Genomic DNA, 27,261 nt, shown 5'->3' with positions numbered 1-27,261 from the left:
TCATTTATGAACATTTTAACATCTTGACCATGTTCTGTTATAATATCCACCCTGCACAGCCAGAAGAGGACTGGCCACCCCTCATAGCCTGGTTCCTCTCTAGGTTTCTTCCTAGGTTTTTGGCCTTTCTAGGGAGTTTTTCCTAGGGAGTTTTTCCTAGCCACCGTGCTTCTTTCACATGCATTGCTTGCTGTTTGGGGTTTTAGGCTGGGTTTCTGTACAGCACTTTGAGATATCAGCTGATGTAAGAAGGGCTATATAAATAAATTTGATTTGATTTGATGATTATGGCATTATTGACTTGAATGGGGATACCTGTTCTACTCCTTCTATAATACAAGCACAGTCATGTGGACATTCTTGGTAGTATCGTATACATTAGATGGAGCATCAGTGGACCCACCTATTCCTGGGAGAGTAGTGCCTAACACCAGCAAGAGGAGATGTCGCTGGTTTAAAACTATGGGATGTTGTAAATCCATTGATGAATTGGGTGTTGTGAAATGATGTAACCTGTTGAAAATAGACAGAAACACAAAATCAATTACTTTTATAGGAGTTCTAGTAGCATATCATACAGTGAAGTTATGAAATATCTCTATTGATGTCTTGTAGGTTTGTGGGTGGTAGGTTTGAAAAATCCTGGTAATTTCCCAAACATTTTTATATATTTTTTATTTGTATCTGAAATCCCCAGGTTTTCCAGAAACACCGGTTAGAAGACTCCCAGAATCAGGAGAGAAAAAGCATAAAATCCATGAATTTCCCAATCAGAATTTTGGGGATTCTGCAACCCTAGTCTGTATTGTAGGTGTGTGCATGACTGTTATCCTCACCAGTGAAGGGTCTATGAAGCTGTGGGTGGCTGACCAGGCCTGTGGAGTGATGAGGCTGTAGAGGGGGAACTGCTGCTGAGGGCTGTACACTGGAGGAATGTAGTAGGAGGTGTAACGCTGTTGTTGTTGTTGCTGTTGCTGCTGCTGCTGCTGTTGAGCGTAAGGGTGAACCTCCACCGGGCGGTAGCCATTCTTTGGCATAAAAGTGTTGATAGCAATTGCCTTCGCCTTTATCCGTGCCTGATTAGGGTTTAGAATTTAGAGTTCCTTACAAAATAGATTTTTCCTCAAAAACAAATATTCAAAGCAGGCATTTCAAAGCGGTGCACAGAGATTTGAATAAATTAGCCACATTTCTCCAGGGTATTATTTCACGTCAACTCTAAATGAACCCATACAAACACTGTAGATTGAATTGTTGTGTTATCCACTGGAAGTCTTTTGGGGAAAGCATTTGTTGCTGTTATGTAGACAGAAAAAGGTTCTGAACCCCCATACTCCATAAAGTACAGTAAATGGGTGAAGTTCACCTTAATTAACACAAAAAACATGAATTAGCTTACCTTAATAGGTTTCCCTTGGAAGGTTTTCACTTCTTCACGAAGATACTGATATGCCTAGAAAGAAAAGGTTTATGAACACTTCAGAAACAGCACCAAATATATCTTCAGTTTGTATACCCTCTGAGAAGGACGTAAGCTCAAGGCCAGTATAAAACCCTGTATGGCCACAACTAGCGATTGTAAACCAAACACAGACCAGCCCTACAATTCTAAAGCATGCTATGACGTGCAGGGGAAAAATACAAAATCAAGAGCTATGATCATGCAATGGTGCGACATTCCAGAATGTTCCTTACCTGTTGTGCATCTGCTTCTGATTCAAAGGTGATGAACCAGTTGTCATTGTAGGCAAACTCAGAATTGATGAATTTAGGTAAGTTCTTTCCTTTAAAAAGAGCCTCGACCTCCTGCAAAACAAGAGCAAATAGTTCAGGATTTAAGTCGTCGGGTACAGCTAGCATATGCTAAGCTAGTTAGCATTGGCTGGCGAAACTACCTCTAACTTCCTTCATACTGGACACAGAGACATACAAAAATGTAATCCACGAGTTAATCTGCCTCTGGAGAAGTAGATAAAGGACTTAATTGCCAAAATCCTGATCTATCCCTTTAGTAATGCCAAAACTCCACAGGAAATGTGAGCAAGTTCCTGGTTTCAATTGAAAAGCTTAGGGCGGTCTAAGCCACTGCCTCTGGAGCACATTGCTCAAGCATTGGTTCGAATCTGGCACACTGCTTTTTCAACACACTCACTCTTATATCTATCTGTATCCAACAAACAAAAATAAAATTGGCCCTATCAATGACAAATATTGTCAATATTCCCCGATGGGAGTACAGTTCAGACTGAAATAACACCATTAAAAGGTTTGGAATTCTAAACTGCTAAAAACATCACCCTTTAATTTGTCACACTGCATTAAATTTGATAACCACCCACTTGCACAATAGCTGAAACCTCCAAACACTGTTTAAGCAAATTAGTCATTGTGTTCGAATACTCATACCAAACTGTACTATTTGTGACGTGAATTGAGTATATACACTGCTCAAAAAAATAAAGGGAACACTTAAACAACACAATGTAACTCCAAGTCAATCACACTTCTGTGAAATCAAACTGTCCACTTAGGAAGCAACACATTTCACATGCTGTTGTGCAAATGGAATAGACAACAGGTGGAAATTATAGGCAATTAGCGAGACACCCCCAATAAAGGAGTGGTTCTGCAGGTGGGGACCACAGACCACTTCTCAGTTCCTATGCTTCCTGGCTGATGTTTTGGTCACTTTTGAATGCTGGCGGTGCTTTCACTCTAGTGGTAGCATGAGACGGAGTCTACAACCCACACAAGTGGCTCAGGTAGTGGAGCTCATCCAGGATGGCACATCAATGCGAGCTGTGGCAAGAAGGTTTGCTGTGTCTGTCAGCGTAGTGTCCAGAGCATGGAGGCGCTACCAGGAGACAGGCCAGTACATCAGGAGACGTGGAGGAGGCCGTAGGAGGGCAACAACCCAGCAGCAGGACCGCTACCTCCGCCTTTGTGCAAGGAGGAGCAGGAGGAGCACTGCCAGAGCCCTGCAAAATGACCTCCAGCAGGCCACACATGTGCATGTGTCTGCTCAAACGGTCAGAAACAGACTCCATGAGGGCCCGACGACCACAGGTGGGGGTTGTGCTTACAGCCCAACACCGTGCAGGATGTTTGGCATTTGCCAGAGAACACCAAGATTGGCAAATTCGCCACTGGCGCCCTATGCTCTTCACAGATGAAAGCAGGTTCACACTGAGCACATGTGACAGACGTGACAGAGTCTGGAGATGCCGTGGAGAACGTTCTGCTGCCTGCAACATCCTTCAGCATGACCGGTTTGGCGGAGCGTCAGTCATGGTGTGGGGTGGCATTTCTTTGGGGGGCCGCACAGCCCTCCATGTGCTCGCCAGAGGTAGCCTGACTGTCATTAGGTACCGAGATGAGATCCTCAGACCCCTTGTGAGACCATATGCTGGTGCGGTTGGCCCTGGGTTCCTCCTAATGCAAGACAATGCTAGACCTCATGTAGCTGGAGTGTGTCAGCAGTTCCTGCAAGAGGAAGGCATTGATGCTATGGACCGCCCGTTCCCCAGACCTGAATCCAATTGAGCACATCTGGGACATCATGTCTCGCTCCATCCACCAACGCCACGTTGCACCACAGACTGTCCAGGAGTTGGCGGATGCTTTAGTCCAGATCTGGGAGGAGATCCCTCAGGAGACCATCCGCCACCTCATCAGGAGCATGCCCAGGCGTTGTAGGAAGGTCATACAGGCACGTGGAGGCCACACACACACTACTGTGCCTCCTTTTGACTTGTTTTAAGGACATTACATCAAAGTTGGATCAGCCTTTAGTGTGGTTTTCCACTTTAATTTTGAGTGTGACTCCAAATCCAGACCTCCATGGGTTGATAAATTGGATTTCCATTGATTATTGTTGTGTGATTTTGTTGTCAGCACATTCAACTATGTAAAGAAAAAAGTATTTAATAAGATTATTTCATTCATTCAGATCTAGGATGTGTTATTTTAGTGTCCCTTTATTTTTTTGAGCAGTGTAGTATGCTTATTTGTCATAGTATGGATATAGTTAGTATGCCAAAAGTTCCCGGATGTCGTACTAAATTCGCCAAAATATGAAGTACACACGCAGGACACTATTTACGTACTTTAGGGCCCATAATGCAATTCAGGAAATGGGCGTGGCTTCACATCATTTTCAGATTTGAAGAAATTGGCGGACAATATACAGCAGAGTACAACGAGAGCGGATACAAATTCATTGCTTTAACTAATTATGACAAATGTTAAGAAAATGTTGAGCAATGTAATAAAGTAATGACTTTTCAAATATGTTACCTTGCACGTTGTGTTGGCTGGCAATTTGTTAGTTACACGGTCCTTACGAACCACATAACATATCATTAAAGCAGTATGTACCGGTATGTTGTTAGCTAGTTACCTAACGTTAGTTGGCTACTTATACATCAAACTAGCCAGTATATTAACTATGGGCTAACTAACTACCCAACGTTTATTGACTTGATTATTCCCATCATTCTAAACTTAGCTAAATTGTATAGTCGTTCTCAATGGACATTCGGGTGCATTCGTAAATCCACTCTGGCTATCTACTCCGATATCAGCGCACTCTCGTCCGAGTGTACCAGAGAGCAGAATAATGAATTTGAGCGCTCAACACCCGTTGAATATGGCCAGTGTCAGTAAACATCGGCAAAAAAAAGAGTAATTAAATTGTTGCCAGGAGCACAGTTAGTCACCAACGCACTGGTTAACCAGCTCTGCTAGGGTGAGTAAAATGGTCAGAGTGGTCTCATTTGTGTCTGGAAGTGACTAGCAAGCAAGCCAACGTTAGCTTGTGTGCTTGACTGCCGTTGTAAGTAGAGGTCGACCAATTAACGAGGGCCGATTTCAAGTTTTCATAATCGGTAATCAGCATTTTTGGACACCGATTACATTGCAATCCACGAGGAAACTGCGTGGCAGGCTGACCACCTGTTACACGAGCGCAGCGTCAAAAGGAGCCAAGGTAAGTTGCTAGCTAGCATTGTTTTTTCTACGATAAGTTTAATCTTCACATTATCACTAGTTAACTACACATGGTTGATGATATTACTCGGTTAACTAACGTGTCCTGCGTTGCATATAATCAATGCGGTGCCTGTTAATTTATCATCGAATCACAGCCTACTTCAACTTCACCAAACGGGTGGTGATTTAACAAAAGCGCATTCGTGAAAAAAGCACATTCGTTGCACAAATGTACATAACCATAAACATCAATGTCTTTCTTAAAATTAATACACAGAAGTACCTTGAGGGGGAAAAAAGTATTTGATCCCCTGCTGATTCTGTATGTTTGCCCACTGACAAAGAAATGATCAGTCTATAATTTTAATGGTAGGTTTATTTGAACAGTGAGAGACAGAATAACAAAGAAATCCAGAAAAACGCATGCCAAAAATGTTATAAATTTATTTACATTTTAATGAGGGAAATAAGTATTTGACCCCCTCTCAATCAGAAAGATTTCTGGCTCCCAGGTGTTTTTTATACAGGTAACGAGCTGAGATTAGGAGCACATTCTTAAAAGGAGAGCTCCTAATATCAGTTTGTTTCCTGTATAAAAGACACCTGTCCTCAGATTCCAAACTCTCCACCATGGCCAAGACCAAAGCTCTCCAAGGATGTCAGGGACAAGATTATAGACCTACACAAGGCTGGAATGGGCTACAAGACCATCGCCAAGCAGCTTGGTGAGAAGGTGACAACAGTTGGTGTGATTATTCGCAAATGGAAGAAACACAAAAGAACTGTCAATCTCCCTCGGCCATGCAAGATCTCACCTCGTGGAGTTGCAATGATCATGAGAACGGTGAGGAATCAGCTCAGAACTACACGGGAGGATCTTGTCAATGATCTCAAGGCAGCTGGGACCATAGTCACCAAGAAAACAATTGCTAACACACTACGCCGTGAAGGACTGAAATCCTGCAGCGCCCGCAAGGTCCCCCTGCTCAAGAAAGCACATATACATGCCCGTCTGAAGTTTGCCAATGAACATCTGAATGATTCAGAGGACAACTGGGTGAAAGTGTTGTGGTCAGATGAGACCAAAATGAAGCTCTTCGGCATCAACTCAACTCGCCGTGTTTGGAGGAGGAGGAATGCTGCCTATGACCCCAAGAACACCATCCCCACCGTCAAACATGGAGGTGGAAACATTATGCTTTGGGGGTGTTTTTCTGCTAAGGGGACAGGACAACTTCACCGCATCAAAGGGACGATGGACAGGGCCATGTACCGTCAAATCTTGGGTGAGAACCTCCTCCCCTCAGCCAGGGCATTGAAAATGGCGGATGGGTATTCCAGCATGACAATGACCCAAAACACACAGCCAAGGCAACAAAGGAGTGGCTCAAGAAGAAGCACATTAACCTGTTGGGGCTAGGGGGCAGTATTTTCACGGCTGGATAAAAAAACGTACCCGATTTCATCTGGTTACTAATCCTACCCAGTAACTAGAATATGCATATACTTATTATATATGGATAGAAAACACCCTAAAGTTTCTAAAACTGTTTGAATGGTGTCTGAGTATAACAGAACTCATTTGGCAGGCAAAACCCTGAGACATTTTCTGATAGGAAGTGGATACCTGATGTGTTGAATTACCTTTAAGCCTATGCCATTGAAACACACAGGGGTTGATTAATGTTTTGGCACTTCCTATTGCTTCCACTAGATGTCACCAGCCTTTACAAAGTGTTTTGTCTTTTACTGTGAGATCTGACCGAACAAGAGCCATGGAACGGTGATGGCCGATTAGACTCTGGCGCGCGAGTTCATGTTGGGTACCCTCGTTCCAATACGTTATAAAAGAGAATGCATTTGTCCACCTTGAATATTATTCATGTTCTGGTTAAAAAAGGCACTAATGATTTATGCTATACAACGTTTGACATGTTTGAACGAACGTAAATATATTTTTTCCCCTCGTTCATGACGAGAAGTCCGGCTGGCTTAGATCATGTGCTAACAACACGGAGCTTTTTGGATATAAATGATGAGCTTTTTTGAACAAAACTACATTCGTTATGGACCTGGGATTCCTGGAAGTGACATCTGATGAAGAGAATTACATTTACATTACATTACGAGAATCAAAGGTAATGGATTATTTACATAGTATTTTCGATTTTAGATCTCTCCAACATGGCCATTTGTCTGTATAGCAAAGCATATTTTTCTGGGCGCAGTGCTCAGATTATTGCAAAGTGTGATTTCCCAGTAAGGTTATTTTTAAATCTGGCAAGTTGATTGCGTTCAAGAGATGTAAATCTATAATTTTTTAAATGACAATATAATATTTTACCAATGTTTTCTAATTTTAATAATTTAATTTGTGGTGCGGACTTGACTGCCGGTTATTGGAGGGAAACGATTTCCTCAACATCAATGCCATAGTAAAACGCTGTTTTTGGATATAAATATGAACTTGATAGAACTAAAAATGCATGCATTGTCTAACATAATGTCCTAGGAGTGTCATCTGATGGAGATTGTAAAAGGTTAGTGCATCATTTTAGCTGGTTTTATGGTTTTGGTGACGGCCGTCTTTGATTGACAAAACATTACACACAGCTATTGTCAATGTACTCTCCTAACATAATCTAACTTTATGCTTTCGCCGTAAAAACTTTTTGAAATCGGACAACGTGGTTAGATTAAGGAGATGTTTATCTTTCAAAGGGTGTAAGATAGTTGTATGTTTGAAAAATTTGAATTTTGACATTTATTTGGTTTCAAATTTGCCGCTCTTGAAATGCACCTGCTGTTGATAGGGTGCACCACGGGTGGCACGCTAGCGTCCCACATAGCCCCAAGAAGTTAAGGCCCTGGAGTGGCCTAGCCAGTCTCCAGACCTTAATCCCGTAGAAAATCTGTGGAGGGAGCTGAAGGTTCGAGTTGCCAAACGTCAGCCTCGAAACCTTAACACCTCTTACATCTAGACGTTCCGCTAGCGGAACACCTGCTCCAATATCCAATGATGGGCGTGGCGCGAAATACAAATTCCTCTAAAATCCGAAAACTTCAATTTTTCAAACATATGACTATTTCACAGCATTTTAAAGACAAGACTCTCGTTAATCTAACCACACTGTCCGATTTCAAAAAGGCTTTACAGCGAAAGCAAAACATTAGATTATGTCAGCAGAGTACCCAGCCAGAAATAATCAGACACCCATTTTTCAAGCTAGCATATAATGTCACAAAAACCCAGAAGACAGCTAAATGCAGCACAAACCTTTGATGATCTTCATCAGATGACACACCTAAGACATTATGTTATACAATACATGCATGTTTTGTTCAATCAAGTTCATATTTATATCAAAAAACAGCTTTTTACATTAGCATGTGACGTTCAGAACTAGCATACCGGGGAATTTGCTAACAATTTACTAAATTACTCACGATAAACGTTCACAAAAAGCATAACAATTATTTTAAGAATTATAGATACAGAACTCCTCTATGCACTCGATATGTCCGATTTTAAAATAGCTTTTTGGTGAAAGCACATTTTGCAATATTCTAAGTACATAGCTAGCCCGTGATGGCTGGGCTATTTAGACACCCGGCAAGTTTAGCCTTCACCAAAATCAGATTTACTATTACAAAAGTTTGATTACCTTTTGTTGTCTTCGTCAGAATGCACTCCCAGGACTGATAATTCAATAACAAATGTTGGTTTGGTCCAAAATAATCCATCGTTATATCCGAATAGCGGCGTTTTGTTCGTGCGTTCCAGAAACTATCCGAAATGGTAAATCAGGGTCGCGCGCATGGCGCAATTCGTGACAAAAAAAATCTAAATATTCCATTACCGTACTTCGAAGCATGTCAACCGCTGTTTAAAATCAATTTTTATGCAATTTATCTCGTAAAAAAGCGATAATATTCCGACCGGGAATCTCCTTTTCGGTAAACAGAGGAAAAAACACAAAGACGGGGGCGGCCAGTGCACGCGCCTAAGCCCACTGTCCCTTGATCGGCCACTTGAGAAAGGCGATAATGTGTTTCAGCCTGGGGCTGGAATGACGACATTCAGGTTTTTCCGGGCTCTGAGAGCCTATGGAAGACGTAGGAAGTGTCACGTTAGAGCAGAGATCCTTTGTAATGGATAGAGATGGCAAAGAAGTTCAAGAAATGGTCAGACAGGGTACTTCCTGTAGAGAATCTTCTCACGTTTTGGCCTGCCAAATGAGTTCTGTTATACTCACAGACACCATTCAAACAGTTTTAGAAACTTTGGAGTGTTTTCTATCCAAAGCTAACAATTATATGCATATTCTAGTTTCTGGGCAGGACTAATAATCAGATTAAATCGGGTACGTTTTTTATCCAGCCGTGAAAATACTGCCCCCCTAGCCATAACAGGTTAATGACTTGGAGAAGATCTGCAAAGAGGAGTGGGACAAAATCCCTCCTGAGTTGTGTGCAAACCTGGTGGCCAACTACAAGAAACGTCTGACCTCTGTGATTGCCAACAAGGGTTTTGCCACCAAGTACTAAGTCATGTTTTGCAGAGGGGTCAAATACTTATTTCCCCTAATTTTTGACATGCATTTTTCTGAATGTTTTTGTTGTTATTCTGTCTCTCACTGTTCAAATAAACCTACCATTAAAATTATAGACTGATCATTTCTTTGTCAGTGGGCAAACGTACAAAATCAGCAGGGGATCAAATACTTTTTCCCCCCTCACTGTATATATTTTTTTATCCTGCATATTTAGTTAAAAGAAATGCATGTTAGCAGGCAATATTAAATAGGGAAATTGTGTCACTTCTCTTGCGTTCAGTGCAAGCAGAGTCAGGGTATATGCAACAGTTTGGGCAGCCTGGCTTGTTGCGAACTGTGTTTCTTCCTACAAAGACCGGAATTAATTTGCCAGAATTTTACATAATTATGACATAACATTAAAGGTTGTGCAATGTAACAGCAATATTTAGACTTAGGGTTGCCACCCGTTCGACAAAATACAGAATGGTTTCGTATTTCCCTGAAAGAATAAATGTTTTGTTTTAGAAATTATAGTTTCCGTATTTTACCATATTAATGACCTAAGGCTCTTATTTATGTGTTTATTATATTATAATTAAATCTATGATCTGATAGAGCAGAATGACTGAGTGATGGTAGGCAGCAGCAGGCTCGTAAGCATTCATTCAAACAGCTCTTTACTGCGTTTGCCAGCAGCTCTTAGCAATGCTTGAGGCACAGCGCTGTTTATGACTTCAAGCCTATCAAATCCCAAGATTAGGCTGGCAATACTAAAGTGCCTATAAGAACATCCAATAGTCAAAGGTATATGAAATACAAATGGTAGTGAGAGAAATAGTTGACGCGTCATAATTCCTGTAATAACTACAACCTAAAACTTCTTAACTGGGAATATTGAACAACCAGCTTTCAAATATTCTCATGTTCTGAGCAAGGAACTTAAACGTTAGCTTTTTTACATGGCACATATTGCACTTTTACTTTCTTCTCCAACACTGTGTTTTTGCACTATTTAAACCGAATTGAAGATGTTTCATTATTTATTTGAGACTAAATAGATTTTATTTATGTGTTATATTAAGTAAAATAAAAGGGTTAATTGTTCATTCAGTATTGTTGTAATTGTCATTATTACAAATAATATATATATATAAATATAGTCGATATCGGTAAAGGCGTTAAAATCACAACATGAGGTCGACCAATTATAAGGTCAGCACGCTCAAATCAACCCTACTCCTCGGCCCGAACGTCCAGTGTGCCCCCAGAGAGCGAAACGCTCTGAATTAAACTGACAACGCTCTGAATTTTGACACTCCAGACTGAATTTAAAAAACACACCCGAAATCGTAAAATGTCTTACTAGTAATTTGTTATGCTAACTAGCTAGCGAGAAATTGCATTACAACAGCATAAACTACCGGTAGACAGGCAAAGAGCTAGTATGCTCAACTGAAAGGATACTGTTCGTTTACACTATACTAAAATGAACTAATAGTATATAGTATGTAGTATATACTCATTAAGTATGTAGTATGTTAGTATGGGTACTCGAACACAGCTCATTACATTTTTAACAGGGTGTCAACATGGAAGATGAGTAAAGAAATAAATTGACAAAGACATGTACACCAGTATGACTTACGATTCCAGGAAAACGACTCAGGGTTGTAATCATTATTCCAAACAGCTGCAAAACGAAAACTACTGTTTCGATTGGACAGGTTCAGCCAACGGAGGGACCTACCTGAATCTGCCCAATAGAAAGCTTTTGTTGCAAAATAAAGTTTTGCAACTGTTTGGAGTAATGAGTACACCTCAGGTAGTATGCTGTGCACACAACAGGAAATTACCTACAATGCCCTGGTTAAAACACACATATAGCCTAGTCACATAAGAGCTTGTACAAAAATGACCTAGTCTTGCTGAAACTTGACTGATTTCTTTCCACTGTCTGCCATACTGGATACAATCAGTTGAAGTCATTGTTTTCTTTTACATTTACATTACATTTAAGTCATTTAGCAGACGCTCTTATCCAGAGCGACTTACAAATTGGTGCATTCACCTTATGATATCCAGTGGAACAACCACTTTACAATAGTGCATCTAAATCTTTTAGGGGGGGGGGGGGGGGGGGGGGTTAGAAGGATTACTTTATCCTATCCTAGGTATTCCTTAAAGAGGTGGGGTTTCAGGTGTCTCCGGAAGGTGGGTTTTTTTTTTTTTTTTAAATGGTCCAGACAGAATGTCCCAAATGACACCCTGTTTCCTATGTGGTGCACAACCCTTAGTGTTCTGGTCTAAAGTAGTGCACTACATAGGAAATAAGGTGTCATTTGGGACTAAGACGGAGGCTAGCGAGGGAACATACCTCTATAGGAGTGCTCTCAGGGACCTCTCGGAGGATGACGATGCAGCGGTTCTGGTTGGGTCTCACCTTCTCCCCCTTCTCATCTACCTGGACCAACGGCAGAGCTACAGAGGCAGGGCAATATACAAGTCCAGTGAATTTATAATCAAAATCTGAAAACTTTATTGCCATGTAACAAATGTTGCTAGGAATTGGTGTTGTACAAAGGTTAACTAATACAACTGAAATCCATATGAAACCAATCCAAATGAAACATCCATTCCCAGCAATGTCTCTTTAGTCTCAATAACAAAAATTGCTGTTAGTATCAAGTTTATCAGAAAAAGTTCAGTGAACGCTAGTTTCACTTACATCGTAGGATATCAACGATTAACTCCACGTCCGTGCTGAGTTTCTTGACGTGGTCCAGGTTAGCTACCGTCACAATTGGCACATACTGGTCACTATCCATCTGAGAGATAAGGTACATGTCGCTGGCCAGGTTCTCCCTGTAAGCGAAAAGAGACAAGACGGTAAGTCACTCCCTGTAGCCTAAGTCACTCCTCCCTCCCCACAGCACCCACCAGTGAATTCTTGACAGCATGAAATAAAGCTTTCATTTAGAACACGCCTCCCACAAAGGGCCAAAGTGAACTAATGCGTATGCGGCCATTGTGCATCATCACAGTGACATATTTCACTGGCTGTATTCTAGCATGGGCGGCACTTGATTACTATCAACAAAAACTATGGCCCGGCATCGACACATACTGTATGGTGAACAGCATAATAAATGGAACAGTGGTGGTGTACATTACTCCTCTAGCTACCTCCCCTAAGAGCCAATTAAAGTTTGGTCAGGCGGGTTCTGTATCCTGTAATGGCAGAGCTGTGCCTCTGTGCTGCACGACTGTAGATTATATGGTTTCTGTAGCACAAAGTGTGCCTAGTGCATTATTGGCTGTATTGTAGTAGGCAATGTCTATGTCCCAAATGGCACCCTATTCCCTATATAGTGCACTACTTTTTCCCAGGGCCAATTGACCAGAGTACTATTGGTACTGGTCAAAATGTCAAAAGTTGTGCATTATATAGGGAATAGGGTATAATTTGTGACACAACCAGTGTGTCGTATGACTGTTACTCACCGGGACAGACAGAACTCCAGGGTCTTCTTCAGGTGTTCCCGGAGGTCCTCCTGACGGCTCTCCTGCTGGAGCTCACTGCCTGCTCATCGGGGGGACAGACAACAACCTTCACTTTCATGACGAGACCCTTCATTTCATTCAACTCACATGCCCAGTCCCAAATGGCACCCTATTCCCTATATAGTGCACTCTAGTGACATTAGCCCATTCATTATATTACACGCAGTACCCTTTAGGTACAGGTTGTTTAAGTTAAAACAAACTCATTGATGCATACATTTCTAATATTCTAAACACACTGTTGCAGTGAAATCGGAATACCATTTATATAATTGCGTATCACTTTCATAGACGCTTTGCTCAACTCAAGTGAATGGTCTCCACTCCAGTGGCTGAGGATCCCACCTGTGTGAGTTGCCTCCTGGCCAGACTCTGGGTATGCAGCAGGGTCGGAGCCCTCCAGGGTGACGATGGCGGCCATGGGGGCAGGCTCTGCCATCACCGGCGGAGGCTCATCTGGGTCGGCCAACAGGGGCTCCTCAAACACTTTGTCTTTGCTGGCTTCATAGCCTGGACAGAGTAAAACAGGAAACAACCATCCAAGCAGTTAACACAAGCTACAGTCTTCACTGGCTTCATAGCCTTGACAGACTAACAAAGGGACAACCAAGCAAAGCCGTTAACACTAGCTAGTAATACCGCGATGGCTTAAGTTGAAGAAACAATAGGCCTACATGTTATGTAGTACTAGTAATACATTGATCTATACAAGGGGAAAGGGAGGTAAGTATCTAGATGTTAAAATGGATACCATGAACAACTACTGTAATCCCCACAAATAACTTCACATAATGAGCTAGGAGTAAAATGTAGATGTGTCAATCTGGTCCTAATTGATCACCTTCATGTCCCCACCAGTTCCTTGTTAACTGCCACGGCGGCTAAACTTGGCTAATCTTAACGTCCGCACATAAAATGACTCTGCTTATTATGTGTTAGAAGGAAGGATGGGTTGGTAATATTTATAGCTCTCCCTCTGACTAAATTGAGTATAAATGATTCAACCCATGGCTGCGCTGTGACGACAGGGGTTGCGCACCAAATGGCACTCCAATCCCTACATAGTGCACTACTTTTGACCAGGACTCCGGTCAATAGTAGGGCACCATGTAGGGAATAGGGTTCCATTTGGGACACAGTCCCTCCGTTACCGTGGCTATCTCCATCCGGTACTTAAAATGGCTGACCTTCTGGCCCAGGGTCAGCCGAGCTGCTATCGCAGCCATCCTTCCATGGCTGGAGAGCAGGTGTGTTCGCAGTCCCAGTCGCAGTGGCGGTGTCCAGGTTAAGCATGTGATTGGCCCATGCTTTCGCATTGGGGTTCAGGTCAGAAAACTTGGCAGATTCCTGTGGCAGGAGACAAGATAAGAGAGTATTATATACATGAGTTCAGGTAGGCCTCCACGCTTCAGCAGACAAAGAAAGGAGGGGTGCTCAACAACAATAACAGGAGTACAGACGTATAAGAATACTATCAGTATAGCAGAATATAGGCTAGATCAAGGAATAATGAGAAGGTACTCTCCAGGAATTTGACAATAGTCATTCTTTTTAAGGCTCTGCCATTCAACCTTGCGTACTGTTCATATATCTATCTATCTATCTATCTATCTATGTTACCCCTTGGCGGCGTTATCAGAAAGCATGGCATTGATTTTCACTGCTACGCAGATGATACACAACTTAACATGTGTCAGAGGATTTTAGCTGTATTAGTGATTTAAATACTTGAAAGGCTCACAACTTCCTCCAGCTAAATGAAGACAAGACCGAGGTACTTCTTGTTGGAGCCAAAGCACAGAGCGAATATAGTCTCCCATTTTAAATCATGGGCAATAAAGACAACACCAGGTAAAAAAAATCTAGGTGTTATTTTAGATTCTGAACTCAATTTCGAATCACAAGGTGCGGCCGTTTCGCCCTCAGGCTGATAGAGAGACTCATCCATGCTTTTATTACAAGCAGGCTTGACTACTATAATGCTCTCCTGCCTGGTCTACCTAAGAAAGCCATTGGTCAACTGCAAAACATCCAGAATGCTGCAGCACGGATACTGGCCAAGACCAGACGGAGAGCACACATTACACCGGTTTTAAGGTCTCTGCACTGGCTGCCTGTGAGTTTCAGAATATATTAAGATTCTTCTATTGGTTTTTAAAATCAATCCACGATTGTGCACCTCAATACATGTCAGACATGCTTTTAAGTTATGTAACCAGTAGGTCCCTCAGGTCCTCTGGCACTGGCCTTTTAACTATCCCAAAGCCTAGGACCAAGAGGCATTCTTTAGTTATTATGCCCCCAGCCTCTGGACTAGCCTGCCAGAGAACCCGAGGGGAGCTGAAACTGAGGACATATTTAAAAGAGATCTTAAAACACATCTTTTAGACTTGATTTTCCTTAGGGTGCTTTTTAGTCGTTCAGTTTGTCACTCTTTTGTTTTTCATTTTATGTTTGTGTGTAGTAATATGAAAATATTTCAGCTTTATTTTCATTGTTTGTTTTGTCCTCTAAAGCACATTGCATTGCATACCATTTCTGAAGTGAGCAGTATAAATAAAGCTGGGTTTGATTTGTGGTGTGATCAAACACATACCAAAGTGCAAATAGCAATGGCCAGTGGCCACAAATGTGTGTTCATCACAGTACAATAAAGCTGATAGCCAGTATGAAGAAACTACTATGCATGCAGACAATGTTTGGTGATATAGGTTACTTCTGCTTGCTGTGTGACAAGATGAACATCCATTCTGGGATTACTAGTTATCAAGTAGCCTAGTCTTTGAGTTGAGGCAACAGACTCAGTGAGAAAATGCTAGTGTAACCTAAATGTTTCCTTGTCAGTTCCACAGAAGAAATCATGGAAAATATACACAAAATGTTGGCAGAAAAAGGTTGACAAAGAACAAACTTTTATATAGCCATAGCTACATCATTGATAAACAGGAGTTTATAATAAATGCATTAAGTAAAAATCAACAATGATAGATATCTGGCATAAGAGACATCAAGACAACAAGACAGATTGAGCACCACTGCTTTGGGCAAAGAGAAGTCTGGACATACTCACAAGAGATAAGTAATTGTTCTGCCAATTCCATACACAAGACTCACAAGCTATACGGCTGTAGCGGGGGGCTTTGGTAAAAGCCATACTAGAGTCCTGAGGCAAAGCAGCATGTCTGTAACAGTTATTCTCCGCTGCCTACAGTAAGAAAAGAGTCCAGGAGCGCATCCAATCCTGCCCTGCACACTCCGGGCTCACAGTCATCACACCTGCTGCACACAGTGAGGGCTAATATTGCCCCTCCTCAACCACAGGCAGAGCCAAGCACAACACAGACTACTTGTATCACCTCCTGGATATTCCCAGAGCTTTCAGAGCACACCAACCAAGAGTCTACTATCCCCTGGTTATTCCCAGAGGTTTCCGATTCCCAGGCATCGCACAGCACATTCAGCATGCCCTCCTCGGGCTTCTGCCTCCCATAGTCTTCACTGCTCTTTGATGCTTCTAAGGCTGTGGCTGCTTCTGTGGTCCATCTGTGCTGTCAAACTGCCTCTGGGTCACGAGGAGCGACAGGTTGTCGAAAAAAATAAAAAGAGACACTGCTGCCGAGGCGTTCGACGTGGCAGCCGCTGATTCGTCGCCGTCACTCATTCCCATTTAATGGCGCTTTGGTTTCATCACTGCTGCGGCTACCCTGAGTCATTCTCTCTCCATCAGAACATAAAACCCACGTCACCAACGAACAGACATACTGATGGCTAAGGTGTGTTATTGTTAAATCCACCTGAGCCAAAGACGGAAGCTGCCTGAGAAATGGATAATCCACAGTGTGTACACCAGGCTTCTCCTTCTGGATTCCATACCCAATAGGCCTTTAATGTGAACCTGTGTTTAAGTAACACACCAATATCCATAACCTACATACAAGTGTCAGGGGTCACATTAGCTTTTAGAAATCAGCATTTTCAAAATGCAGACCATCTCAAAATTTGCATTTTAACCCATTTCACCCGAGTTGTATATTGAAAGTCAAGTGGTGATTTGCGGTCAATAGAGTGGTCAGGGTCGTGAAACTATAGTTTCTCGTCACACAAAATAAATGAATGCAAATAAAATGTAAAAAAATGGCTTTGTTTTTAATCAGATGACTAAAGTGCAACACTATTTGGCTAGCAGCCACACAATTAGCTTACAATTAAAAAGCATGGCCATTGGGTTTGCATGTTTATCATAGAAAGAACGAAGCTAGCTACATTTCCTAATGTTTTGTATCATAGAAAGAACAAAGTTAACTACATTTCCTAATGTTTTGCTTCAAGTTCATCTTGCATTTTAACTTGCTAACAGAGATCAGTCAGAGCGCTGTCTGCCGATCCAATGCCGTTCGTGTATGAAGGAATCTGATTTCAGATGATAGCAAATATTTGTCATCTGAGTGGAGAAGTGCAACTGAAACACAACATTAGTCCTTTTACATTCATGATTTGGAACCAACTGTGACTGAAGCAGAGCAGAAATTACAATTAGATTTTTATTTCTGCGTGAAAAATGCAGAATTCTGCATTAACATGACATGGTTGGTACAAAACGCCTTAATGTTTTGGATAGTCATGATTCTCTGCTGTGGGAAATTCAAGAGGCTGAGTATCCAAAAGGGAGACAAAGTAAATCCAGCTTTCTTCAGCGTGATACAATACATTCATGGAACAGCAACAAAGCCCTTAGCTTTTCACTGGGAGCTTGTGTCTATTTGCACGGGTCTATTTAAAAAAAAATTAAACGCTCCATTAGGCTATAAACTCAATGGGCTGTCTGGTCAAGCGTACAACACACACCGAGACAAAACGCTACATCAAAACCAGAGAGCCACACTGAGACCAAGGCAGGAGAAACAAAGAACCTATAATCCAGTCATGCAATAATGTAATACCCTCCCACTCCTGCACTCACATCTGACCTGGCTGCTATAGAAACTGGCCTGACAACTGACTACCATGTCCAATGCTTCAGAGCATTTCAGGTCCGCTTGACCTTTCCCAATAAAAAGCCTCGGTGTCTCCATCCCTCACTGAGGGGAGTGATTCACCTTTCCCCAGTAGCCTGATTGGAAATGTTATTTTTGGGAAGCTGTTATTCATAATAAACTATAGACAGCGGGGTCGGGGGACATTGTCAGAGTGTACAGCATGTTTTTATTGCTCCTTTAGTCAGTCAGACAACCAGGGAAGTGTTTGTTTGTACACAGGGATAGGTTAAAGTCCCTGAAAAAGTTACTAAACAAAACACACACAATTTGGACTGGTCCGTCTGGGAGGCTTATGACACGTTGAGCTCGAGACCCAGGGCAGACAGAGCGTGGACTGATAATGTGCTGAGCTGAGCACCCAGGATTCAAACGACCTAGTGGGGGGGGGGGGGGGATGCTGTGTCCACAGGAAATGTTATACTTGTGCCTCCTCACAAGCCTACAGGTTCTGGCATATCGCCTAGGCTACAACTAAATGGATGTCTCTTAGACAGCCAGATCCTGAAAACAATTATCTCCAACCTGACACAGAGCATTAACTAGTTCTATACTAGAACCAACAGCCTCTTGAATTTCCCACAGCAGAGAATCATGAATGGCAGCAGCATTGGATTCATTAATGTAACAGCTTTCATGTTTGGATAAGATATGGCCAACACATGGCTTTAAATAGGTCATATGTGCTATTCATGAATGTTCGTATGCACACAGCATATGGCACAGTAGCGCTGAGCAGAGCAGCATAGAATAAGATGCTTAACATCACACACTCCATGTTAACAAGGAACATATGGAAGTAAAGGTCATTCTTTAATAAGGTGAGTGACGGGAGGCATAAATAATTACCGTAACAACAAAAGTCCCTGGATTGAGACGTGAATACAGCATACCTCAAGAATCCATTGGGGACTTTTTCCCGAAACCAATCTTGTTTCCAATCGTACACCATGTGTTTAGCCTAAATGAAACTGGAAAAAGACAGCAGTGTCTTTCCATTTCCTAATTTGGGAGAATAAGCTTTCCTTTTGGACCTCATTTAGGCTATTTAGACAATCCCATATATCCCTCAGGAGACAGTTTCAGTTTGGGACCTCTATAGCAACTCATATGTTGCTGTCAACCAAATGCATTAAGCAGCACCCGGTGTCCCAGGGCACAGAATTCCCTATATAGTGCACTTCTTTTGACCAAGGTCCATAGGGTTCTGGTGAAAAGTAGTGCACTATGTAGGAAATAGTTTGCCATTTGGGATGTGACCCCAGAGACACACACACACATCTCCATTGTGTGAAAGAAGTGAGGAGTCTGTAGGGATACCAGTACAGGAGTATCTTGGAAACAGAAACGACATGAAAGCTTGCAGCAGAACTATGACTGAGAGGTGTTAAAATGCCAACTAAAGAATGCCTGTCCTTATAAATACTGTATACTTAATAAAAATACACTTAGTGATGAAAGCAGCAGCAGGTAGCCTAGCGGTTAGAGTGTTGGGCCAGTAACTGAAAAGCTGCTAGCTCAAATCCCGGAGCCGACAAGTTGAGAGAAAAAACGGCCGATGTGCCCTTGAACAAGGCACTTAACCATAATTGCTTGAGGGCCGACGTTGACAATGACAGACCCTGGCTGTGACCCCATTCTCCGAGGGCATCTGAGGGGGAGTTGGGATATGCAAAAAATAAAACATTTCCAATTCACATGTGTATTAATACACACTTGTACATGTGTGAACTAGGACAAATGTAAGCATCCACCAAAGTATTATTATATAAATGACCTCAGCGCCAAACGGCAACAGCAGTTTGCATTGAGGAAAAGTTAGAGTCCATGGAGCTACAATGAGTCCAAAAAAATTTGGGTTACAAACACAATTAGAAATACAAATTGGCCTAAGGAACTCACTAAGTGTCAGAAAACATGAAATCAACTCTTGCAGTGATAAAACATGCATTAAGTGGGAGGATATAGCTAATTACACAGGAGAGCAACCAACATCTTTTTAAAATAGCTTACCTCCCCACTGATGTAGCCTAATTCTATGTTTACCAATCCAGTTCAGAGAGGTTTCCCCTACTTTTGTAAAGCAAACGATGAGAAAACACTGGTTCAGATGATCGAGAAGTACAGTTTTACTTAAAAAGGCATTGGTTTTTTGCCTGGTTCCGTTTAGTTTCCCCCCGAAATTCAGTATGTCCGCTTGGTTTTTTCAGGTTCCCTCTCAAAAATCACACTTTAATAGAAAAACAACAACATTGAATGTTCTAAGTCCTCAACAATGCTTAAACCACTTTTGAGTTCGGCAAAAATGGAGAAATGTTGATTTGAGTGCAGTTGTCCTTTAATTGAACTGTACACCTAGCAAGAGGCTGTTGTGAAGCAGTGTTTTTGCAGCGCAATGTGATGGTAAAGTTAGCCAAACCAATACGAATCACTGATGCGTTCTGTTAATGCCACGATAAACATGTGCAAATTAATACATTTGTTACATTTAGTTGATTCCCTACATTTTGAATATTGTTGAAATCCGTTTTAAATGTATGGTTTCCGTCCGTGTTTGCCGCATTGGCCGAATTTCTAGGAGCCTAGTATTTGGTACCTACCAGATGAGAGCTCTCTTTTGCTTCTTGTACTTGCTGCACCTGTGGTTCAGCTACAACTTTTGTATCCTGGTCAGAAGTCATGAGCCGTCTACTTCTTGGCTCCTCAGGGAGAAGTCTCTTTGTCACCAAGTAAGCTATGGATAGAGAAACAAAGAAGTTTACCAGGGTTGTATTCATTAGTGCACCCCATAGCAAAACATTTTGCAATGGAAAACGAAACCAAGTGTTTCATATTGGACAAATTCAGGTAGGTGCCTCCATTTCGTCACATTTGATCCCTTGTGAGTATGCACAGAGAAAACACTGCAGCAACCAATGCTGTAGCTCAACATGGAAGTCCAAAGAAATATTTCATTAGTAATACGTGTCAACAAAACATACATGCAATCTATAAGTATGAACACCATTGGAAATGTCCCTTTTCTATCCAGTAGGTCCAATTTGTAAAGAAGTGATAATCCCCCAACAATCGAATGCCTGTCTAACATGAGCTCTCGTTGTGTTCGCATACAAAGCAGAAAAATAATGGCACGGCTGTAAAGCTTACGACCTTTGACCGACATACTCATTACCACAGACAGTGTGAGCTGGGCTAAACAGACCATTGTAAAGAACTAAACAGATGCTTTTCCATCAAGCAAGGCACAATTAACTACAGTTATCAAAGCAGTTGTTTCAACAAGTCAACAATTGTGGCCATTTTTTGCACAACTAATTCAGAGATCATGGTCAACAGTTACAAGGTTGTGTCATGGACCTATTTGACATATGGGCATAACACATCTTTTAAGTGTTAACCCTGTATGTAATTGTCTATTAGTGCATTTCTGCTTATTCTGTGAGAAACGGAAGAGAGATTACGCCAGGGCTCTCCAACCCTGTTCCTGGAGAGTTCCCATCTTGTAGGTTCACTCCAACCCTAATCTAGCACACCTGATTGTAATAATTAGCTGGTTGATAAGTTGAACCAGGTTAGTTACAACTGGGGTTGGAGCAAAAACATACAGGAAGGTAGCTCTCCAGTAACAGGGTTGGACACCCCAGGACTACGCTAAATATTGAAAAGTATTTTTCTAAATTTTGCAAACACTCAAATCCACTGCGGATTGGACAAACGATCAGTTTGTATTGACATAAACCTGTTGCAACTTTGCTGACTGATTTGCATTGTCACTTGAGGACTGTGCTGTTGTACAGTATGCAAGCATAGTTCTGGTCTCCACAAAAATGGCAATTTAAGGGAGTTCCAACAACTGTTCACTACAGGTGGTGACTGCAATACATGCCATCAGTGATAAATTACATGATAGGGTTGATATAGCCCACCATTGGTTGTCAACAGTTGACGAGTTCCTATTGAATAGTCCCTACCTCAGACAACTTGACAAAGAGACAATTTGACCATTTCCATCATTGGTACTACCAAACTTGTTTGCACTATGCATTATCACTTTTAGTTTAGATATTCTAGGCACATTTCAGGAAAATTATTGTGGATACTATAGCAAGACACAGAGCAGGCCTGTAACTTCAGTCTCCAGCTGACAAGTTCGGCAGGGACCATGCGATGAGGTAAAGCCAGCAAGGAGGATTTCCATTGTGTGTTTTTATTTGTGAGGACAGGACGATGGTTAACCTAGTTAATAGCTTAAACTAGCTAGTCAAAACTTGCCAACTAAACAGTAGATAGTGGTAGCCTGGATGGCAGTCTGTTTCTGCTCTTTTGCTAACTATGGAATTGTGGCAAGAGCCCAAACAGATCTGAGAGAAGGCTAGAATCATGGTGGAATGCAATTTACAGTGATTCTGGCTAGTAAAATACTAAGTTAACCCAAACTGCTGGAAAAAGCAGAGCATCATCAACATTCAGTGAAAGATGGCGACCTCCAGCATGATTCACCGCCATCAATCAAATGTATTTATAGACCCCTTTTTACAACAGCAGTTGTTGATGGAGACTATTCCAAAGGCCAGCAAGCAGATCCTATCCAGCTTACAGTTGCACTAGGGTCAGACAGCAATCCTTTGTATATTAAGACACTGGAGCCGCTGCGAGAAACAGCTCTGAAAACATACCTCAATCCAGGGATGAGAAATGCATTGTACCCTGAACTGCCCTAGTATCCCAACTATTACATCGAGAAGATTGAACGACTGCTAGTTGTTTAGCAATCGTTCAATCTTCTTGGTGTAACAGTTGGGATAATGTGGCAATTCGGAGTATAACGTATTTCTCATCCCTGGATTGAGGTACGTTTTTCGAGCCATATCTAGTTCTGCAGAGTCTTAAAATACACAGGAATGTTGTCTGACCCTAGTGCTGCTGTAAGCAAACAGGTCGGACCTGCTGGCTATTCCAAAGGCTAGACACCAATTATGTGCACCTGACGCTCCAGACAAGGCCATTCATAGCTCGCCAATTTAGCAAGTAACCGAGCTGGAAGTTAGATAGCAACGTCTGTAGCTACCAAACTCGGACGTCACTGCAATGGCACATTGATTTGCTGACTAACAAAGTCAAAACCACGAAACATTTAGCAACTAGCTATCTAGGCCAACGTTACCTGTCGAATAGTAAATACTGAGCTAGTTAGCTAACGTTAGCAAACTCAGCCACTTCCATATTGTGTAGTTAACGTTACGTAGCTAACATTAGCAAGATTATAACGTGGGGAGCTTACTAGCTAACGTTAGCTAGCTATGTATTTGCTAAAAACAACGCACACCAAGCAAACCGCGTTAGTTGGCTAACTTGCTAAATTAGTTTGACAGCCGCTTCAGTAAACTTGAATTTATACCTTGCTATCGTATAGCTAGCTATACGATATTGTTATAGTTCTAGGCAGCTATCGAACGACAGTTAACTAGCAACAACATCGAGTAAACGAGCGAGCTGGCTAGCACGTTACTAAGCAATGGGCGCTACTCACCTGTCAGCTCTCACTGCACGACGATGCAAAGACTTGTGGTAAGCAAGGCCTTGAATTGGCTTCCTGGCTGAATACGCACGATATTATCAAGCTAACGAGCACGCTAGCTACGATTTACTACAGTCTTCCAATGAGCAATAACAAGCTGTTGGTGGCTGCGATGGAGGGATGGCAAAAAAAAGAATACCCGCCCTTTTAGCCAAATCTCAGAAAACAAAATACCGTAATGTTAGCTTTCCTAACTAGCAATGCTAGCAAATTAGCTTAAATGTAGCTATTAACTTTGCACTTGTTTTGTGCAGTAGAATTAAAATAATCTATATTATTCTTCGAATTTTACCAAACGGAGGGTATACTAGTAGGAAAGTAGATAAGAACCAACAACCCAGAACTCTCAAAATACCGTTTTTTCAATGTGAAGCGTTCGTTAGCTAGCTGGATCACTCGAGGTAGCTACCAGTTGGGAATGGAGAAATTGCTGTTCCAGTTGTGTGAAGATAGCCACAAGAAGGATTAGCCACAATAGTGGGATCATCGGTTTGCCTTCAAAATAACAGTCTGCCATTGAAACTGATACAAATAGTGGAAATAATGCCATATTTGGAACAAGTTTGGAATGTTGTTCCATAACTTAAAAATTAATGAATACAATAATACATTCATTTGACAATAAACAGTAAAACAAAACAGTTGAAATGGATGTATAAAAATTGTCACAGACTCTAGCCACCAAAGTTATGCACTGTTCTTTCTGCTACCGCACAGCAAGCGGTACCGGAGTGCCAAGTCTGGGACCAAAAGGTTCCGGAACAGCTTCTACCCCCAAGCCATAAGACTGCTGAACATTTAATCAAATAGCTACCCGGACTCTTTTCATTGACACACACACATGCATATTGACGCCACATACACACTCTCACATAGACACTCTTTCGTACTCTTCACAAACGTTGCTGCTACTCTGTTTATCTATCCTGATTGCCTTGTCAATTTTCCCCTACCTACTGTACATGTACACATTAGTCTACACCTGTTGTATTCGGCGCATGTGACAAATAACATTTGATTTGATTAGACTGCATAATTGCATTGGGGGGCATACAGTACATACCGGTATGCACTGTACAGCCTTATCTATTGTATGGAGTGGGCACCCATGAAATGGGGTATCAGCCAACTCAGTGACATCCACAGATTACATTTCTGTAGAGTTTACACAAATATTAGCATCATAGCTCTTATTCCAAGACTTTGTCTGTGGAAAATCACCTCCATTGTCAGTCTATTGTGTGTATTGGACATTCATATTGGATTATACAGCCTTGGCTATGGAGTGTGTGTAACAGGGTTAGAAATGTCCCTGTTGAGTTGTCGCCACTAGTTACCAAAGCCACAAAGTCATAATTATGGCTAAACCCTGCCTATTTCTACAATTTATTTTCTTAAAATCTGATTTTAAACCTAACCTTAACCACTCTGCTAAATAAAATTATATCAACTTTATTGGTCGCGTATACACAGATTTGCAGATATTGTTGTAGGTGAAGTGTAATGCTTGTGTTTCTAGCTCCAATAGTACAGTAAAACTTAGCAATAAAAAAAACTATACAAATGTAATTCATAAACATAAAAAAAAAAGTTAAATAGGATGAGCCATGACTAGAATACAATATATACATACAGTTGAAGTTGGAAGTTTACATACACTTTGGTTGGAGTCATTAAAACTCGTTTTTCAACCACTCCACAAATTTCTTGTTAACAAACTATAGTTTTGGCAAGTCGGTTAGGACATCTACTTTGTGCATGACACAAGTCATTTTTCCAACAATTATTATTTTTGGAGAACTGTCCTCTGGTCTGATGAAACAAAAATAGAACTGTTTGGCCATAATGACCATCGTTATGTTTGGAGGAAAAGGGGGAGGCCTGCAAGCTGAAGAACACCATCCAAACCGTGAGGCACGGGGGTCGCAGCATCATGTTGTGGGGGTGCTTTGCTGCAGGAGGGACTGGTGCACTTCACAAAATAGATGGCACCTTCAATTCACCCAACTTTTTGTGGGAAGCTTGTGGAAGGCTACCTGAAATGTTTGACCCAAATGAAACAATTTAAAGGCAATGCTACCAAATACTCATTGAGTGTATGTAAACTTCTGACCACTGGGAATGTGATGAAAGAAATAAAAGCTGAAATAAATCATTCTCTCTACTATTATTCTGACATTTCACATTCTTAAAATAAAGTGGTGATCCTAACTGACCTAAGACAGGGAATTTTTACTCGGATTAAGTGTCAGGAATTGTGACAAACTGAGTTTAAATGTATATGTAAACTTCCAACTGTATTCTCATTCACCCCTTTAGATTTGTGTGTATTAGGTAGTTGTTGGGGAATTGTTAAATTACTTGCTAGATATTACTCCACTGTCGGAACTAGAAGCACAAGCATTTCGCTACACTCGTATTAACATCTGCTAACCATGTGTATGTGAAGTTTTTTATTTTATTTTATTCCACCATTTGTATCCTTTTGGATCAGTAGCATTGAGGAACTTTTATTTTGAAGGCAAACTGCAAATTCCACTATTGTGGCTAATCCTTATTGTGGCTAGCTTCACACAGGGGCACTTTCCTTTTCGGAGTACAGTGACCATTGAACTCAAAGCTGTCACACAAGAAAGGAACTCCCGCCTCCTACCACAATAAACAGGCTCCTCAGTTGGTCGAAATTCACAGTGGGCTCACGGATCCACTCGTGATCAACTTTGTGGGTGTGTATCACAGGCCACGTGTGAATTGCTTGATTTTAGGATTTGTACCTCACAATAAGGTTTTTGGATATTATGAAAGATGTACACAATCTTGTTAAAAAATATATAGTCTAATGTATTGGTAATAAAGGAATATAATAATTAATAACAGGACCCTATTAATTATTATATATATTATTTTTGTCAACTAGGAAAGTCAGTTATGAACAAATTCTTATTTACGATGACCGCCTACATCGATGCTGGACCAATTGTGCGCCGCCCTATGGGACTCCAAATCACGACCGGTTGTGATACGGCCTGGATAAATGAGGTTATTGTTGTTGTGTAGGTTTGGGTGGTTGTGAAGTGTCTTCAACAACTGTCAGTATGGTTTCAATAACAATTATTATACCGGACATGTCTATGTTTTATGTGACATGTTGTTACACATTCCCAACCTTACATATACACAATGAATGTAAGTTGATGCTTAGACTTTTTATTTATCCCTAAATTTACCAGGTAAATTGACTGAGAACACATTCTAATTTACAGCAACAACCTGGGGAGTAGTTACAGGGGATGAATGAGCCAATTATAAGCTGGGGATGATTAGGTGACCATGATGGTATGAGGGCCAGATTGGGAATTTAGCCAGGACACCCATACTCTTACTTTTAGTGCCATAGGATCTTTAGTAACCACAGAGTCAGGACACCAGTTAAACGTCCTATCCAAAAGACAGCACCCTACACAGGGCAATGTCCCCAATCACTGCCCTGGGGTATTGGGATATTTTTTATTATTATTTTTAGACCAGAGGAAAGTGTGCTTCCAACTGGCCCTCCAACACC

The 27,261-nt window shown here is 41.5% G+C and overlaps 1 protein-coding gene across 4 annotated transcripts in view; it reads right to left on the bottom strand.

Annotated features, from left to right (window-relative positions):
* Positions 1 to 24,157, bottom strand: part of LOC106568826 (la-related protein 4B) — a 32,318-nt gene extending 8,161 nt beyond the window's left edge. For 3 of the 4 annotated variants that reach the window (XM_014139524.3, XM_014139526.3, XM_014139527.3), the window contains exons 1-11: positions 23,652 to 24,143; positions 20,722 to 20,855; positions 14,276 to 14,435; positions 13,434 to 13,598; positions 13,029 to 13,107; positions 12,253 to 12,389; positions 11,902 to 12,005; positions 1,696 to 1,806; positions 1,400 to 1,453; positions 837 to 1,076; positions 404 to 513 (exon numbers count right to left, since the gene is read on the bottom strand). In XM_014139524.3, coding sequence (XP_013994999.2) covers positions 404 to 513; positions 837 to 1,076; positions 1,400 to 1,453; positions 1,696 to 1,806; positions 11,902 to 12,005; positions 12,253 to 12,389; positions 13,029 to 13,107; positions 13,434 to 13,598; positions 14,276 to 14,435; positions 20,722 to 20,802 — 1,241 coding nt within the window. In that variant the 5' untranslated portion in view covers positions 20,803 to 20,855; positions 23,652 to 24,143. Of the gene's footprint in view, positions 1 to 403; positions 514 to 836; positions 1,077 to 1,399; positions 1,454 to 1,695; positions 1,807 to 11,901; positions 12,006 to 12,252; positions 12,390 to 13,028; positions 13,108 to 13,433; positions 13,599 to 14,275; positions 14,436 to 20,721; positions 20,856 to 23,651 lie in introns of all 4 variants that reach the window. The other variant, XM_014139525.3, reaches the window with a different exon arrangement.
* Between the last annotated feature and the right edge of the window lie 3,104 nt (positions 24,158 to 27,261).

This window comes from Salmo salar, chromosome 14, assembly GCF_965601325.2.
Source record: "Salmo salar chromosome 14, fSalSal1, whole genome shotgun sequence".
NCBI lineage: Eukaryota > Metazoa > Chordata > Actinopteri > Salmoniformes > Salmonidae > Salmo > Salmo salar.
Note: the sequence above shows the minus strand (reverse complement) of the source record. Positions and strands in the feature narration are given on the sequence as shown.